The sequence below is a fragment of the Triticum dicoccoides genome, chromosome 2B (assembly GCF_002162155.2).
Source record: "Triticum dicoccoides isolate Atlit2015 ecotype Zavitan chromosome 2B, WEW_v2.0, whole genome shotgun sequence".
Classification (NCBI taxonomy): domain Eukaryota; kingdom Viridiplantae; phylum Streptophyta; class Magnoliopsida; order Poales; family Poaceae; genus Triticum; species Triticum dicoccoides.
Window position 1 is genome coordinate 178,549,496 of NC_041383.1, and position 16,532 is coordinate 178,566,027.

Consider the following 16,532-nt stretch of genomic DNA (forward strand, 5'->3'; position numbering starts at 1 on the left):
GGCGCCTATAGCCCCCTGGGGCGACCGAACCCTAGCGACCCCCTCCCCACTTTGCCCCGATCCCCACCCCGTTCCCTCATCCTCCTACCCCGCCGACACCACACAACACACACACGGGAGAGGAGCTCCCTCCTGTCCGATGCCGCGCTGGCGACTCTGACCGCCTCACTGCCCTTCCCCGTCGCCCGGTCATCTCTCCTCCCTCCGTCCTCCCTAGCAGCTCGCCACGCCCCTCTTCCTCCTCGTTGGTCGAGCGCAGCCACCACCTCGCCATGGCCATGGCCAGCGGCCTTCCCGAGCTGCTCGTGCAGCCCAATGGCTTCCTCGATGTCATCCACGACCTTCTCATGCCCGAGACCGACTGGAGCGGCCCCAAGTCAGCGACATCGACCGGATCCCCGTCGCGTCCACCGGAGCTCCTCCTCGACCCCTGCCGTCACCGACACCGTAGACGCACGCCGCCACGCCGCTGCGCCTCGTCACCACGTCGCCGTCGTCTCCGACTTCCTCCTCGACCCCGGCTGCCCCGTGCCCTGCAACCCCTCGTGAGGCCCCCTCCTTCTCCTCTACCCCGCTCTCGCCGCATGCCCCGTGCCGCGTCTAGCGTCATCCTTGTCCCACGCGCCTCGCTCTGCTCCAGCCTGTGGTCGACTTCGTCGGCCAGCGCTCGTGCGCGCGCGTCCCCGTTAGGCCTTGCCCCGCCTTTGCTCCGCCTGCCGCTGCGGCCTCACCGCGCTGCCCACCGGTCTCCGCTGCCTCCCCTGGCCGGCGACCGTGCTGTTGGCCTCGCCTGGGGCGCGCCTGACCAGGATCGGGCGCCCACGCCCATGCGCCCGCGCCCGTAACCGCGCCCGAACCGCTAAGGCCTCTGGGCCTATGACGAAAGGGCCCCACCCCAAAACGTTTGTTAAAAAATTGAAATTAATTAAATAATCAGTTAATTAATAACTTAATTAAGTTAATTAATCTAGTTTAATTAAACTTAATTAACCTGATCATTTATCTAACTAATTAAACCTGATTAGTGGTCTCAGCCTATGACATGCAGGACCCACACGTCAATTTGACCAAGTCAACTGACTGTTGACTGCTGACATCACCCTGATGTCATGCTGATGTCATTATGGCATTTCCTAATTAAATTAATTCTGTTAATTCTAAAAATGAATTAAAACTTTAAAAATTAATATTAAATAATCTGTAACTCGGATGGAGAAACTTTGTACATGAAAGTTGTTCAGAACGACGAGACGATTCCGGATACGCAATCCGTTCGTCCGCCACACCCCCCTAACCTATCGAACTCACAACTTTCCCCCTCCGACTCCTCTGCCCGAAAACACGGAACACCGGGAATACTTTCCCGGATGTTTTCCCCCTTCGCCGACATCACCTCATACTGCGTTAGGACACACCTAGCACTGCTCATTGTCACGTCACGCATCGTCGTGTTTATGTTTGCATTGTATTCATTGTTTCTTCCCCGTCTTATCTCCGGTAGACTACGAGACCGACGCTGCTGCTGCCCAGTTCGACTACGGAGTTGACGGCCCCTCTCTCTTGCCAGAGCAACCAGGCAAGCCCCCCCCCCCTTGATCACCAGATATCGCCTATTCTACTCTATACTTCTTGCATTAGAGTAGCGTAGCATGTTACTGCTTTCTGATTATACCTATCCTGATGCATAGCCTGTCCTTGATACTACTGTTGTTACCTTTACCTGCAATCATATATGCTTAGTATAGGATGCTAGTATTTTCATCTGTGGCCCTACATTCTTGTCCGTCTGCCGTGCTACACTATCGGGCCGTGATCACTCGGGAGGTGATCACGGGTATATACTATATACTTTATACATGATACATGTGGAGACTAAAGTCAGGTCGGCTGGTGGAGCACCCGCGAGTGGATCCTTGTGGCGGAGCGACAGGGCAGGTTGAGACCACCTAGGAGAGAGGTGGGCCTGGCCCTGTTCGGCGTTCGCGGATACTTAACACGCTTAACGAGACCTTGGTATTTGATCTGAGTTGGCTACGAGCCTATACGCACTAACCATCTACGTGGGAGTAGTTATGGGTATCCCGGCGTCGTGGTATCAGCCGAAGCACTTCAGACGTCAGCGACAGAGCGGCGCGCGCCGGATTGGACTGGAACGCCTGCTAGGCTAGGTCTGCTTCCGGCCGCCCTCGCAACGTGCAGGTGTGCTATGGGCGATGGGCCCAGACCCCTGTGCGCTTAGGTTTAGACTGGTGTGCTGGCCTCTCTGTTGTGCCTAGGTGGGGCTGCGACGTGTTGATCTTCCGCGGCCGGGCATAACTTCGGTTACAAAACATGATCATCTCATACAATAAAATATGGCATCACGTCTTGGCCATATCACATCACAACATGCCCTGCAAAAACAAGTTAGACATCCTCTACTTTGTTGTTGCAAATTTTACGTGGCTGCTACGGGCTTAGCAAGAACCGTTCTTACCTACGCATCAAAACCACAACGATAGTTCGTCAAGTTGGTGTTGTTTTAACCTTCGCAAGGACCGGGCGTAGCCACACTCGATTCAACTAAAGTTGGAGAAACTGACACCCGCCAGCCACCTGTGTGCAAAGCACGTCGGTAGAACCAGTCTCGCGTAAGCGTACGCGTAATGTCGGTTCGGGCCGCTTCATCCAACAATACCGCCGAACCAAAGTATGACATGCTGGTAAGCAGTATGACTTGTATCGCCCACAACTCACTTGTGTTCTACTCGTGCATATAACATCAACGCATAAAACCTAGGCTCGAATGCCACTGTTGGGGAACGTAGTAATTTCAAAAAAATTCCTACGCACACGCAAGATCATGGTGATGGCATAGCAACGAGAGGGGAGAGTGTTCGTCTACGTACCCTCGTAGACCGTAAGCGGAAGCGTTAGCACAACGCGGTTGATGTAGTCATACGTCTTCACGATCCGACCGATCCAAGCACCGAACGTACGGAGCCTCCGAGTTCAGCACACGTTCAGCTCGATGACGATCTCCGGCCTCCGATCCAGCCGAGCTCCGGAGATGAGTTCCGTCAGCACGACGGCGTGGTGACGATGATGATGTTCTACCGGCGCAGGGCTTCGCCTAAACTCCGCGACGATATGAACGAGGTGGAATATGGTGGAGGGGGGCACCGCACACGGCTAAGGAACGATCCGTAGATCAACTTGTGTGTCTATGGGGTGCCCCCCGCCCCCGTATATAAAGGGGGAGAGGAGGAGGGGGCCGGCCTAAGGTGAGGCGCGCCCTAGGAGGGGGAAACCTACTCCAAGTAGGTTTCCCCCCTCCCTTTCCTAATCCAAGAAGGAGGGGGAAGGAAGAAGTGGGAGAGGGGAAGGCAAGGGGGGCGCCCCCCCCCTTCCTTGTCCTATTCGGACTCAAGGGGAGGGGGCGCGCCACTTGCCCTAGCCGGCCTCTCTCTTTCTCCAATAGGGCCCATCAAGGCCCATTACTTTCCGGGGGGGTTCCGGTAACCCTCCGGTACTCCGGTTTTCTCCGAAAACTCCCGGAACACTTCCGGTGTCCGAATATAGTCGTCCAATATATCAATCTTTATGTCTCGACCATTTCGAGACTCCTCGTCATGTCCGTGATCACATCCGGGACTCCGAACAAACTTCGGTACATCAAAACTTATAAACTCATAATAAAACTGTCATCGAAACGTTAAGCGTGCGGACCCTACGGGTTCAAGAACTATGTAGACATGACCTAGAACCATTCTCGGTCAGTAACCAATAGCGGGACCTGGATGCCCATATTGGTTCCTACATATTCTACGAAGATCTTTATCGGTCAAACCGCATAACAACATACGTTGTTCCCTTTGTCATCGGTATGTTACTTGCCCGAGATTTGATCGTCGGTATCCAATACCTAGTTCAATCTCGTTATCGGCAAGTCTCTTTACTCGTTCTGTAATACATCATCTCATAACTAAATCATTAGTTATAATGCTTGCAAGGCTTAGGTGATGAGTATTACCGAGAGGGCCCAGAGATACCTCTCCGACAATCAGAGTGACAAAACCTAATCTTGAATTATGCCAACCCAACATGTACCTTCGGAAACACCTGTAGAGCACCTTTATAATCACTCAGTTACGTTGTGACTTTTGGTAGCACACAAAGTGTTCTTCCGGTAAACGGGAGTTGCACAATCTCATAGTTGCAGGAACTTTGTATAAGTCATGAAGAAAGCAATAGCAGTATACTAAACGATCAAGTGCTAGGCTAACGGAATGGGTCATGTCAATCACATCATTCTCCTAATGATGTGATCCCATTAATCAAATGACAACACATGCCTATGGTTAGGAAACATAACCATCTTTGATTAATGAGCTAGTCAAGTAGAGGCATACTAGTGACTTATATGTTTGTCTATGTATTCACACATGTATCATGTTTCCGGTTAATACAATTCTAGCATGAATAATAAACATTTATCATGATATGAGGAAATAAATAATAACTTTATTATTGCCTCTAGGGCATATTTCCTTCAATTTTCTGGCGCCGTTGCCGGGGAGCATAGCTCTATTCCTTGAGTCACTTGGGATTTATATCTACTGATCACTTTGAAGAACTTGAAAGACGAAACAACTAAGATTTTTCCCTCAACTACGAGGGGAGGTAAGGAACTGCCATCTAGCTCTGCACTAGATTCTCCCTCTGTTTTGAGTAAGCTTGCGACACCTAAACCTGCTACTGCTACGAATTCTGATATGTCGCATGTTATTGATGATGCCACTTCTGCTATGCATGATACTTATGATGAAACTACTTCTATGCTTGATACTACTGTGCCATTAGGTGATTATCTTGATGATCAACTTGCTAGGGTTAGAGAGAATGAAATTATTGACGATGAAATTATTGATGATAGTGATGATGAAGGTTCTCCCCCTAAGTATGAATTGCCTGTTGTTCCAGAGGGTTATGTTATGGATGAAGAAGCTGCTAGAGATCTTTTTGCTTGCAATGATAGATCTGATCTTAAGAAATTACTAGCTAAACTTAAATAGAAAACTCTGAATGCTAGAATGAAATATGACCCTGCTTTTGCTACTTCACCTATCTTTGTTACTGATAAGGATTATGAATTCTCTGTTGATCCTGAAATAATTACTTTGGTTGAACCTGATCCTTTTTATGGCTATGAATCTGAAACTGTTGTGGCACATCTTACCAAGTTGATGATATAGCCACCCTGTTTTACTAATGATGAGAAGTCTTGCTATTATTATATCCTTAAGTTATTTCCATTCTCATTGAAGGGTGATGCTAAAACTTGGTTTAATTCTCTTGATCCTAGTTGTGTGCGTAGTCCCCAGGATATGATTTATTACTTCTCTGCTAAAAATTTCCCTGCTCATAAGAAAGAAGCTGCCTTGCAGAAAATATATAATTTTGTGCAAATCGAAGCAGAGAGTCTCCCACAAGCTTGGGGGAGACTTCTCCGATTACTTAATGTTTTGCCTGATCATCCTCTTAAGAAAAATGAAATACTTGATATCTTTTATAATGGACTAACCGATGCTTCCAAGGACCACTTGGATAGTTGTGCTCGTTGTGTTTTCAGGGAAAGAACAATCGACCAAGCTGAATTGTTATTGAATAATATGTTGACTAATGGACTCTTCCTGAGCCAATTCCTGAGGCAATTCCTAAGCCAATTGAGCCAGCTCCTGAACCTATTCTTAAACCAACTCTGAAGAAGAGGGGTGTTCTATTTCTCAGTCCTGAAGATATGCAAGAGGCAAAGAAATCTATGAAAGAAAAAGGTATTAAAGCTGAAGATGTTAAGAATTTACCTCCTATATATTGAAGAAATACATGGTCTTAATCTACCTATTGAAGAAACACATTGTCTTGATAACCCGACACAGGTAGTATAGGTAAATTCTCTCTATAGATATGATAAAGTTGAGATCCCGTCTACTAAATTTCATAGCCAATGCTTAGATGAATTTGATGGCTTTATGGCTAGACAAGAAAGTTTAATGCTTATGTTGGTAGATAATTAAAGAGCAATGCTATCATGATATGACGCTTGAGTGTTTATATGGCTAGAGTTAAAGGTGAACTCAAACTCATTAGCAAATATGCTTCTATGGTTACCACTCAAGTAGAGCAAGTACTTAAAGCTCAAAGTGATTTGCTCGATGAATTAAATAATAAACATGACTTTGCTATTAGAGTGGCTACTAGAACTGGTAGAATGACTCAGGAACCTTTGTATCCTGAAGGCCACCCTAGGAGAATCGAGCAGGACTCTCAGAGAAATAATGTAGAGGCATCTAGTCCTTCTAAAAAGAAGAAAAAGAAAAATGATAGGACTTTGCATGCTTCTAGTGAACCTGTTGTAGACACACCTGAGAATCCCAATGATATTTCTATTTATGATGCTGAAACACAATCAGGTGATGAACATGAACCTAGTGATAATGTTAATGATAATGCTCATGTTGATGCTCAACCTAACAATAATAATGATGTATGAACCTGTTGTTGATCTTGATAACCCACAATCAAGAAATCAACGTTATGATAAAAGAGATTTTGTTGCTAGGAAGCACGGTAAAGAAAGAGAACCATGGGTTGAGAAACCCATGCCTTTTCCTCCTAAACCATCCAAGTCAAAGGATGATGAGGATTTTGAGCGCTTTGCTGAAATGATTAGACCTATCTTCTTACGTATGCGCTTAACTAATATGCTTAAAGTAAACCCTTATGCTAAATATATGAAGGATATCATTACAAATAAAAGAAAGATACCGGAAACTGAAATTTCCACCATGCTTGCTAATTATACTTTTAAAGGTGGAATACCTAAGAAACTAGGAGATCCAGGAGTACCAACTATACCATGCTCCATTAAAAGAAATTATGTTAAAACTGATTTATGTGATCTTGGAGCCGGTGTTAGTGTTATGCCTCTCTCTTTATATCGTAGACTTGAATTGAATACGTTGACACCTACTGAAATATCTTTGCAAATGGCTGATAAATCAACTGCTATACCTGTCAGTATTTGTGAGGATGTGCATGTTGTGGTTGCAAATGTCACTACCTTAACAAACTTTGTTATTCTTGATATTCCCGAGGACGATAGTATGTCGATTATCCTTGGTAGACCCTTTTTGAATACTGCAGGGGCTGCTATTGATTGCAACAAAGGCAATGTCACTTTTCATGTTAATGATAATGAGCATACGGTACACTTTCCGAGGAAACAACCTCAAGTTCATAGCATCAATTCTATTGGAAAAATTCCAACTATCATTATTGGAGGTTTTGATTTTCCTCTCCCAACTGTCAAAAAAAAGTATGATATTCTTATTGTTAGGGATGTTCATATCCCTGTTGAGGTAACCTAGTGTTATTCAAAATTTCTTCGGTTCCATGTTATTTAGAATGAGTTTGTTAACAAGACTTGATCAACCTTGTTAGTGGATTCCTTTTGATGATCATGAGATGGATGAAACTAGAAGGCACAACCTCCTGTACCCTATTTTTACTTTCTGTTATTTAGAATAAATAAAGCAAAAATAGTATTATCTGTCTGTTTTCTGAATTATCCGTGCAATAGAAAATATCCCGAAAATAGAAGTGCTCCAAATGCCCTGCAAATTTAGTATGATTTTTTATGAAATATTTGAGGATTTTAGGCACTGAGAACACAGCAAGGGGGGAAAGTACCTGGCCACGAGGGTGGAGGGCGCGCCCACTCCCCCTGTGCGCGCCCCCCTATCTCATGGGCCCACGATGGCCCCCCTCCACTTCTTCCTCCCAAAAAATCCCCATCCAGCTCAAGCACGAGTTCTAGCTCATTTTCCTGCGATTTTCGATCTCCTTGCTCAGAGATCCATTCACAAAACTACTTTGGGAGATTGTTGCTTGGTATGTGACTCCTCCATTGATCCAATTAGTTTTTGTTCTAGTGCTTTATTCATTGTAAATTTTTGTTGCATAGGTGACCCTGTTCTTGAGCTTGCATGTGCAAATTTATGAGGTCCCAAATAATTCTAATGCATGATATAGGCTCTAGGCACTTGTGGGAGTAGTTGCTATCAATCTTGTTTAGTTTGATTCACTTTTATTTTGAAGTTACTAAAAATTTCAGAAATTTTTTAGAGGAAGAAATATGTCCAGGAAAATGTACCAAGGTGGTTCCTCAATAAAGAGAGGGCCCAGGCGTGCTATGCGTGAGCAAGACGATGAACCATCAAGGGAAGCTGAAGTGCGGTCTTGTGAGTGGCCGTTAGAAGAGTTTATGGTCAATGCAGGCATCAAGGATGATTTTGACGCATATGTGCGTAATGCCGATCTTGAGGACTTCATACAAGATAAGTGTCCTCAGTACTACCAATTGACTGATTCATTCATGAGAATATTTAAATATACATCTTTGCATAATTCTCAGAATGTCCTGTTTGATATTTATGATCAATCTTATACCATGGACTTAGAAGATTTCACAACTTCTTGCAAACTCCCGCAATGGGGCAATGTTAATGAACCCACAAATCTGAATATAAAGACTTTTTTGCTAGTATCATTGTGGGAGAATCTAGGGACATAGCACAAAGCTACCATAGGGAGCATTCATTTTCCTGCTATACATTATTTTGCTCTCTTCATTGGTAGATGCATTAATGGTAAAGATGAAGCATGTCACATGTGTGTCCCTGATCTTTGTGTCCTCAAAAGTGCTGTATTACGTAATAATTACAACTTGGGGGCAATAGTTGTACGTAGGTTGCATAATAATGGTATATCTAGAGAGTTATTTCGAGGAATTTATGCGACCCGTGTTGCTAATTATCTTGGTATATCTCCACGTGAGGGTGATATAGAGTTGCCTACCGCTTATTTAGATTTTGACGCTATGGTTAGGCATCGTTTTCTTTTGAGGAATGATCAATTCCTTCAGTATCGACTAATCTTTGACAAACGTCGCGCCGTCCATGTTACTCTCCCTGCTCCTTCCCTTTTTGATTACCAAGCAAAACGAAGATATGTTGTTACCAGGGAGGAGGCAGCCGAACATGAGAGGAGAGCGGAGGCAGCTCGCCAACATGCCGCAGCTCAGGAGGCATTGACTGTTGCATCTCAGTATGATCCCGGTTATAACTTCGGATATCAGGCAGGTTATCCTTGGCATTAGACCAACTTAGGCCAAAAGCCTAAGCTTGGGGGAGTACGTATTTCTCACCGACTTTACATTCATATTCACACAATATTCTAGTTGTCGATGCTCATACTCTTTCATTGTATTATCCATGCTAGTTTAATTTATTTTTCTAGCTTTCTTCTTGTGTGTTTGATAAACCTTAAGAAAATCAAAAAAATTAGTTAGTTCAATTTCCATGCTTGTAGTAGTAATTAAGATGAAAACCCCAAAAGATTTCTCGTTCTTCTTTTGCTTGTTGGGAGCTTTTCCGTGTAAATAGTTTTATTTCTTTTCTTTCCTTTGAGGGTCGAGAGTAGAAGACCATATTGAAAATGCTTAGTGGCTCTGATATGCATGATTGTTGATTTAACTTAAAACCCATATTACCTTGTCTTCTCTCTTGAATTGAATACTTGTAGATTTCAGCTTAGTCCAATGCACGTGCACTATTATTATGCTGTAATCATCTCTTCCTTGTACCCTGCCCGGCCCTCCCGGGTTCTCTCTTAAAAAACGTTAGAAAATGAAAAAAAAACATATACTTGTGGAACAAGTCATTTTATTCATTTTTTTAGGGTGTCATTTTTCTTATTTTATTTCCGATGAGCAAACAACTAAAATCAGGAGAGCAAATTCAAAGTCGCCGACGAGGAGGGCTTTCTTTTGCCGCAAGAACGTGTTAATTAAGAATCCGTTATTACGACTAACCCCCTATCGCCTCGTGAACAATTTTACCTCGTGGCGCTACGAGGAAACGCGCAACTTTCATTATTTACAATCCAGTCCAGCCTCTTCCTCTTTTCTCCGTCCTTCAAACCTTCTCCCTCTCTCTTCCGCCTCTCCCCCCAGACCCTAGCAGCCGCGGCGGCCGGGGCCAGCAGCCAGCAGCGCCGCTCCTCCACCTCCCCGGCGCGCCTCCCCACCTCCAGGCTCCGGCCCCACCTCCTCATATCCCCCCTCCCTGCCCTCTCTACCTCTGGCGAGCCGCCGCCGCCGCCGCCGCTCCAAGAGGCCGCCGGGATCCTACCAGTCCGTCGCGGTGACCCGCTGATTGCTTCAGGGATGGCGACCTCGACGCTGCTGCGTGCTCTGAGGCGGCCCTCCTCGGTGGCCGCGCTGCGATTGGTGAGTTCGATTCTCCTGGGGGCATTGGATTGGGCGAGGGCAACGTAGATTGGGGTTCTAGCGAAGGTTTTTGGGATAACATGCTCGGTTTGTCCCGTTCTAATTGCTTGTCCGTGGTGGAGGCATGGGAGAGAAAGCACTGGGGTGGGGCAAAAATTGTAGCTTCAGTGTATTGTTGAAATATACGAGAGAGTATTTGGATGAGATCGAGGTTGTGGTTTTAGTGTATATTTGTTGCCAGTATTCATTCTAATTGATTGTGATTTTTAAGTTGATGTTGTACACATTAGAGGGTAGTGTTCTGCATTCTTTTTTATGTGATCACTTAATAGAGAACGCTGGGATGATCAACAAGGATGCTGCTTTTAGATGAAGCACATTTCCTTTCGACCTCCAGCTTGCGATTCTTGGTATTGTTAGTTCAGAACCAATGGAGTATAGCCTGATGTGTCTATAGGATCATCAAGGGTTATAGTTACCACTACGGACTAAAGTTGTCAGGGAGGCAAAAGACTTACAATTATTTATTTATGGTTCAACAAAAACGAAAAGGAAAACAGAGGAACCTTGTTTCTTGTCGTTCATGTCACATTCATATGTGCCTAGTTAAATACTCCCTCCGTGCCTAGTTAAATACTACAGTAGTGTCAAAAAATGTCTTACATTATGGGACAGAGGGAGTACCTGTGTGTGGAATCTCACTTGATTAAGGCTTCGTACCAGAGTATTTTCTATGGTGCTGTAGCAAAGGAATAAGTAATTAATCTGATGTAGAAGTCTGAAAATAGTTCTGTGTCTTTGTTCTCCTTCAATGTGAAATGTAGTCAATATAGGATGTTTCTGGATTCTGTTTCCTGCACACTCTATTTGATACTGTATCATCGCTCTATATTATTGCATGTGGTTAACTGACTGCCATCTATTCTTTAACGTGGTATAGGCAACGACTGCCAATGTGCAAGCCGTTACTGGATACAGGCATCTGAATAATCGGAATCTAAGTGTTTTCAACGAGTTCTCAAAGCAGCTGAAGGGTGAGGCTAAGAGGTATGATTTACTCTCTATGGTCTTCACCGCCACCAAAATTAAAAGGAAAATTTAATTATTGTAGCAGCATGCTTAACACATACTGTACTTGTGGCTAGCATGGTATGTACTTACTGTACTTGCGCCTTTGGTTATGTACAACCATGATGAGCCATTATGCTTGTCAACACTCTGCTCTTTTCTTTGCATTTTTCTTTATTACTTCAATGTTTGAACTGCAGTAATCCTGAATTCCAGAAATCCATGAAGGAGTTCAGTGAGAAACTTGGTGTGGTAAAGGAAGATCTCAAAGTAAGGTATAAGTTGATAAAAAGACTGCACTTCTTTCATTTTAAGTCGTATACATATAGCACTTCATTGAAACCTTTGTATGTAATAAGTTCCATATATTTTAGAGGCTTCTTTGAACATATATGCCCTCCCTATGCAGAACTCAGAAAACAGCCGAGACAATTTCCAAGAGTGTTGAAGATGTTATGACTGAAGCTGAGGCAACATCCAAAAAGGTAAGCGGAGCTGGCAATGGTTAACTGTTACCCATGTCCCCGTGGTTAATTACTCTATTAGGGGACGGGGATGTGCTAGCTTTAATGCCCACGGGGAAGCTGGTGGGTCAAATACCTTACCTAGCGCGCAAGACAGGGATGTGATAGTATTAACCGTGCCCATTACCCGCCTTACCCGTGAAGGCCTTATATGCGGGCTCTGAAATTAGTAGACCCAAGGTAATTCCCGCCCTTACCCACCCAAATTTCCACCCATCCCGTCCCTTTGCCCCAAAAGCCCTAAGAAATCCCTAACCTAGCCACAACATATTGTTTATTATGCTGAAATGTTGTTTTCTATATTGAAATGCTAGCGAAGGTTGTTGTTGATTGCGTGTATGGGTTTCCCCATGGGGATAAAAAACCGGACGGTGATGGGGATGGGAAGATTTTCATCCCCGCATGCGGGTATGGGGATGGGAATGGGCATGGGAGGGCTGTCGCGGGGACGGGGATGTGAGTCCAATACCCGCCTGGGTAATCCCCATTGCCACCTTGTCAGCCACAATTGTCTTCAAAGACAATCATTTGATCTTGCAAAACATGTTTTCATTTCTTTCTCTTTTCCATGTTCAGAATTTTGTTTTGTTCTCTTGCAGGTTACTGCAAATGTTAAAGAAAAAATGTCTGCTGCTACAGAAGAGGTAGTGTTAAGTGAATATGAGTAATCCAATATGGATGTTGCTTTCCATCAGAGAAGGTTTTTTTTTTATTTAGTGGAAATCATTACAGGTGAAGGAAAGCTTTGGACTAGGAAAGGAAGAAACTTCAAGCTTCAGAGATGGTTCACATGGAACTTCAAATCACGGGAAAACTGAGGCGTCCTCACATTCAGATGACAAGTCCCAAGATGCCACAAGTGCCTATATGTTGTTTGATAAATTAAGGTCAACATTTTCATCAGCTTCACCAGTTGTGTCTGGTGCATTTGCAAAATTGAAGGACACAAGAGTCTCAGCTTTAGCTAAGCAGGGATATGAAATTGTCAAAGATGAACTAAGCTCTAGCTCTAGCAGAAAAAAGAAAAACCATATTAGGCAAGCTTATTCTGCAGCTGTAGAGAAGAGTACAAGAACTGATATAGTTATTGTACCAACAAAGAAGTCAGTGGTGGGTGAAAAATGGGAAGCAATCAAGAATAAGGTATCATAAGTGGAGACTCCGCCTCCTTATTTTTTCACACCGGTCTACCATCTAAAACATTTTCTCTGTGTAAAGATGCGAGGTCATCCAGTCTATAAGAGGGTGAACGAGTACACCAAACCTGTCGTAACAAAGGTGAACGAGTACACCAAACCTGTCGTAACAAAGGGACAAGAGGTACCATCAGAAAACCACAGTTTTTTTTAATTAAAAACTGTGGGTCATGTGTATTCACTTTTATGTTGTGTACTTACAAATGCAGGTAGCTGAGGATGTCCGAGAAAGATGGGAGACAAGTGACCATCCAGTAGTTCAGAAAATTCAAGAGTATGATCGCACTCCATTATAAACTTTTATTTGTTCAACCTTGACTGTATGCTATTTGTTTTATCCCATTTCTTTTTTTTAAACTCCGTGCTTCCACTTGTAGCATAAATAGGGCTTGAAACCTAATGTGATTATCTTGTTGTTGCAAAGCACTTGATATCTTTTCTCTTCATTTGTAATATTTAATGCATCTATTGATTATCTGATTGATTTGTCTTTGCTCCTTCCATGCAGTATTAATGAAACTATTTTTGAAGAGACCGCTACTGCAGCATCTTTCAGGGAAATTCGGCGACGTGATCCGTAAGACATGCAACTCTACTTTGAGAAGTTTCAGAATGTTGCTGAACTGTATTCCACCATTTTGTCCACAGATCCTTTTCATTATCCGATTTTATTGGTGATGTTCAAGAAATGATCAAGCCTGTTCTTACCGCATATTCAAAGGTAACCTTCATCTAGCCAAGGAAAAACAATCTCTTATCATTTTCTTGAGAAAAGAATTAGGTGCTCTGTTATTCATATAGCTTGGAAAGAAAGTCACAAACATTTACCAGAACAAGTCTTACCTCATGGCTATAATCTCACAAATGTTTGAACAAATGAATGATTTATGCCCAGTTTTCCCCTGGATGAGCATGGCAACCCCCTTGGCGCTCTTTGCCTTGCTCTGGAAAATCTTTTGATTTATATCTTTCCACACACCCCACATCACATAAATGAGTTGATGAGAATGCTACGGAAGCCTCTTTTTTGCTGCTTGCAATCTTGTTTAGATTTTGATTCCACCAACCATTGATGGAGCATGTTAGCTGTTTTTTTAATTATGTGTATAAGCATGGAAGAAAGTGGTGCCAAACTATTCATTACATGTTGTCTAATTTACATACGAAATAATGCGCACATTGGTAAATATATAGCGATTTTATTATCTCAAAGTTACTTGTTATAATTTCAGGGTGATCTGAAGACTTTAAAAAAGTACTGCACCAAGGAAATACTTGAACGATGCGAAGGAGAGAGGAAAGGATATGCATCACAAGGCATGTTTTTTGATCACAAGGTAGGTCAACGTTTATCTATATTTTTCTTTGATTCCTTTGTAAATGTTGTCAGCCCCTCTGTAGATTTTAGTTCACTTGTACAAACTATGTTCTTCACAACACTATAGTTTGATGCTCCTAAGCTGGAATTTATTAAGAAAAAACTGCAAAATAGCTCCTCTTTGTATAATAAAAATAATATTTTTTTTCTTCTGAATTTCTACTGCCTTTGCAGATTCTTCACATATCTGATGCTGACGTAAGGGAAACAAAGATGTTGGGATCAGCACCCATCATTCTCGTGATGGTTAGTGCCTAGTGGCATATTGATTCATTGTTTTTTCGTTCTTGTTATCTGTTCTGCTTACAGTGTATCCTTGTTTCCAAACTCCATTTCAGTTCCGAACACAGGAGATTCATTGTATTCGTGATAAAGAAGGACAAGTAACAGAAGGAGGACAGGTAGGCTATTTACTAGGGCCATATGTAGCTGTGCACTTTGTTTGTATGTATTTTTTATGTGTGGTAAGCTCATACTCCCTCCATTCCTAAATATTTGTCTTTTTAGATATTTCAATAAGTAACTACATACGAAACAAAATGAGTGAATCTACACTCTAAAATATGTCTATATACATCCGCATGTGTTGTCCATTTGAAATCTCTAAAAAGACAAATATTTAGGAACGGAGGGAGTAGAAGGTAACACCGTTGTTAACTCAGAAGATGCCGCCCTTTAGCATCCGTATTATACTAACTAACATGCTTGATTGAATTTACTTGTGCATGGATTTTTTTTTCTCAGTTAGTGGTTAGCGACCTTTTATTGCATTTAAGTATATGACAGAGGCAACATCTCCTGGAATGCCTGAGTGTGTACAATCTTTTTAACTAGTATTATTGTCAAGCTTACAGAGTAAATCATGTCATGTCACTAGAGTTGTCTAGGTGAAATAGCTTCATGTTAGCTCCAAAACTTGAACTTTGACCTGATTAGAATTTCTTAGATATTTCTTTCAATTCTTAAGCTGATGTTATAGTCGCCTGCAGTTTGTTGAATATCTCCTGTAATGCCTGAGTATGTGCAACTAACTATTATTAACAAGGCTAGAGAGCAAATCGTGTCACTAGAGTTGTCTAGGTGAAATAGTTTCATGATGTCTCCATAACTTGAATTTGGACCTGACTAGTACTTCATTTCATAGACGTTTCTTTCAATTTTTGAGCTAGTGCTAGAGCTTTATAGGCACAAGCAGTTTGTTGAGTATGTGGTAGGCTTAAGTTTTCATTTTATTCTAACATGTGGATGCTTGAAAGTCTATATTAGCACAAGTCACACATGATCGGGCTGCACTCAAACAATTCAAAGTGTTCAAGGCATATAAAGTGCTCTTATTAGTTTCTCTTTATAATATGTGGCAACAGCCTAGTCCGTTTCTGTTGATAGATGAAGTGATACACCCGTTTTTGTCTTGAATTATGCCAGGATTCCATTCGCACCGTCTACTATCAATGGGCAATGCAACTCATGGACAGCGATGAGTTGCCAGAAGAAGAATCATACTATGCAGTTTGGCGGTTGCGTGAGATGCATCAGCTTGGTGTCAAGGCTCTTATATAGAGTAGCTCTTCGCTCTTTCTTGATTCAGATTAGCCACTGCCACTGGCGCGTTGCCGTTCGGAATGGAAGAACCTAAATGTTCCAAGTCTCACCGCTCGACAAACTATGCAGGCAATTTTCCATAAGTTGTTTCTCTAGTTTTAAATACTAATGACAGCCAGCCTCCCTGTTCCCTGCCCCATTCCGTTTTGATGATGTGTATCTAATGTGTGCGACATTCGTATAATCAGCTCCCCCTTTTTAGCAAGTTACTAGAAGCCGAGAACGGCTGTAGTGCTCAGATTGTTCTTGTTCTGAGTTGGAGAAGCAAAAAATGCTGGTTACTCTTTTCAGTGGCAAACAAACGTTGCCAGTGAGCAATAATTTTTGAAGGGAAGGAACCACATTTGAGTATTCCGTCGATAAATTTGCAATTAAGCTAGTGTTTGTTTGGTGAGTGCCATCTTGCTGGCTGCTGGTGGAAGGTTTCGCTCTGA

General features: G+C 43.0%; 1 protein-coding gene across 1 annotated transcript; it reads left to right on the plus strand.

Annotated features, from left to right (window-relative positions):
- The first annotated feature begins 10,003 nt into the window (after positions 1-10,003).
- On the plus strand, positions 10,004-16,452 carry LOC119362911 (mitochondrial import inner membrane translocase subunit TIM44-2-like). The gene is made up of 14 exons (XM_037628184.1): positions 10,004-10,330; positions 11,271-11,377; positions 11,599-11,673; positions 11,808-11,883; positions 12,522-12,566; positions 12,655-13,065; positions 13,141-13,242; positions 13,328-13,392; positions 13,627-13,695; positions 13,767-13,839; positions 14,351-14,455; positions 14,671-14,742; positions 14,835-14,897; positions 15,922-16,452. Exons 1-14 carry the CDS (start codon positions 10,268-10,270, stop codon positions 16,054-16,056), a joined length of 1,461 nt encoding a protein of 486 aa, XP_037484081.1. The 5' UTR covers positions 10,004-10,267; the 3' UTR covers positions 16,057-16,452.
- Positions 16,453-16,532: the final 80 nt, after the last annotated feature.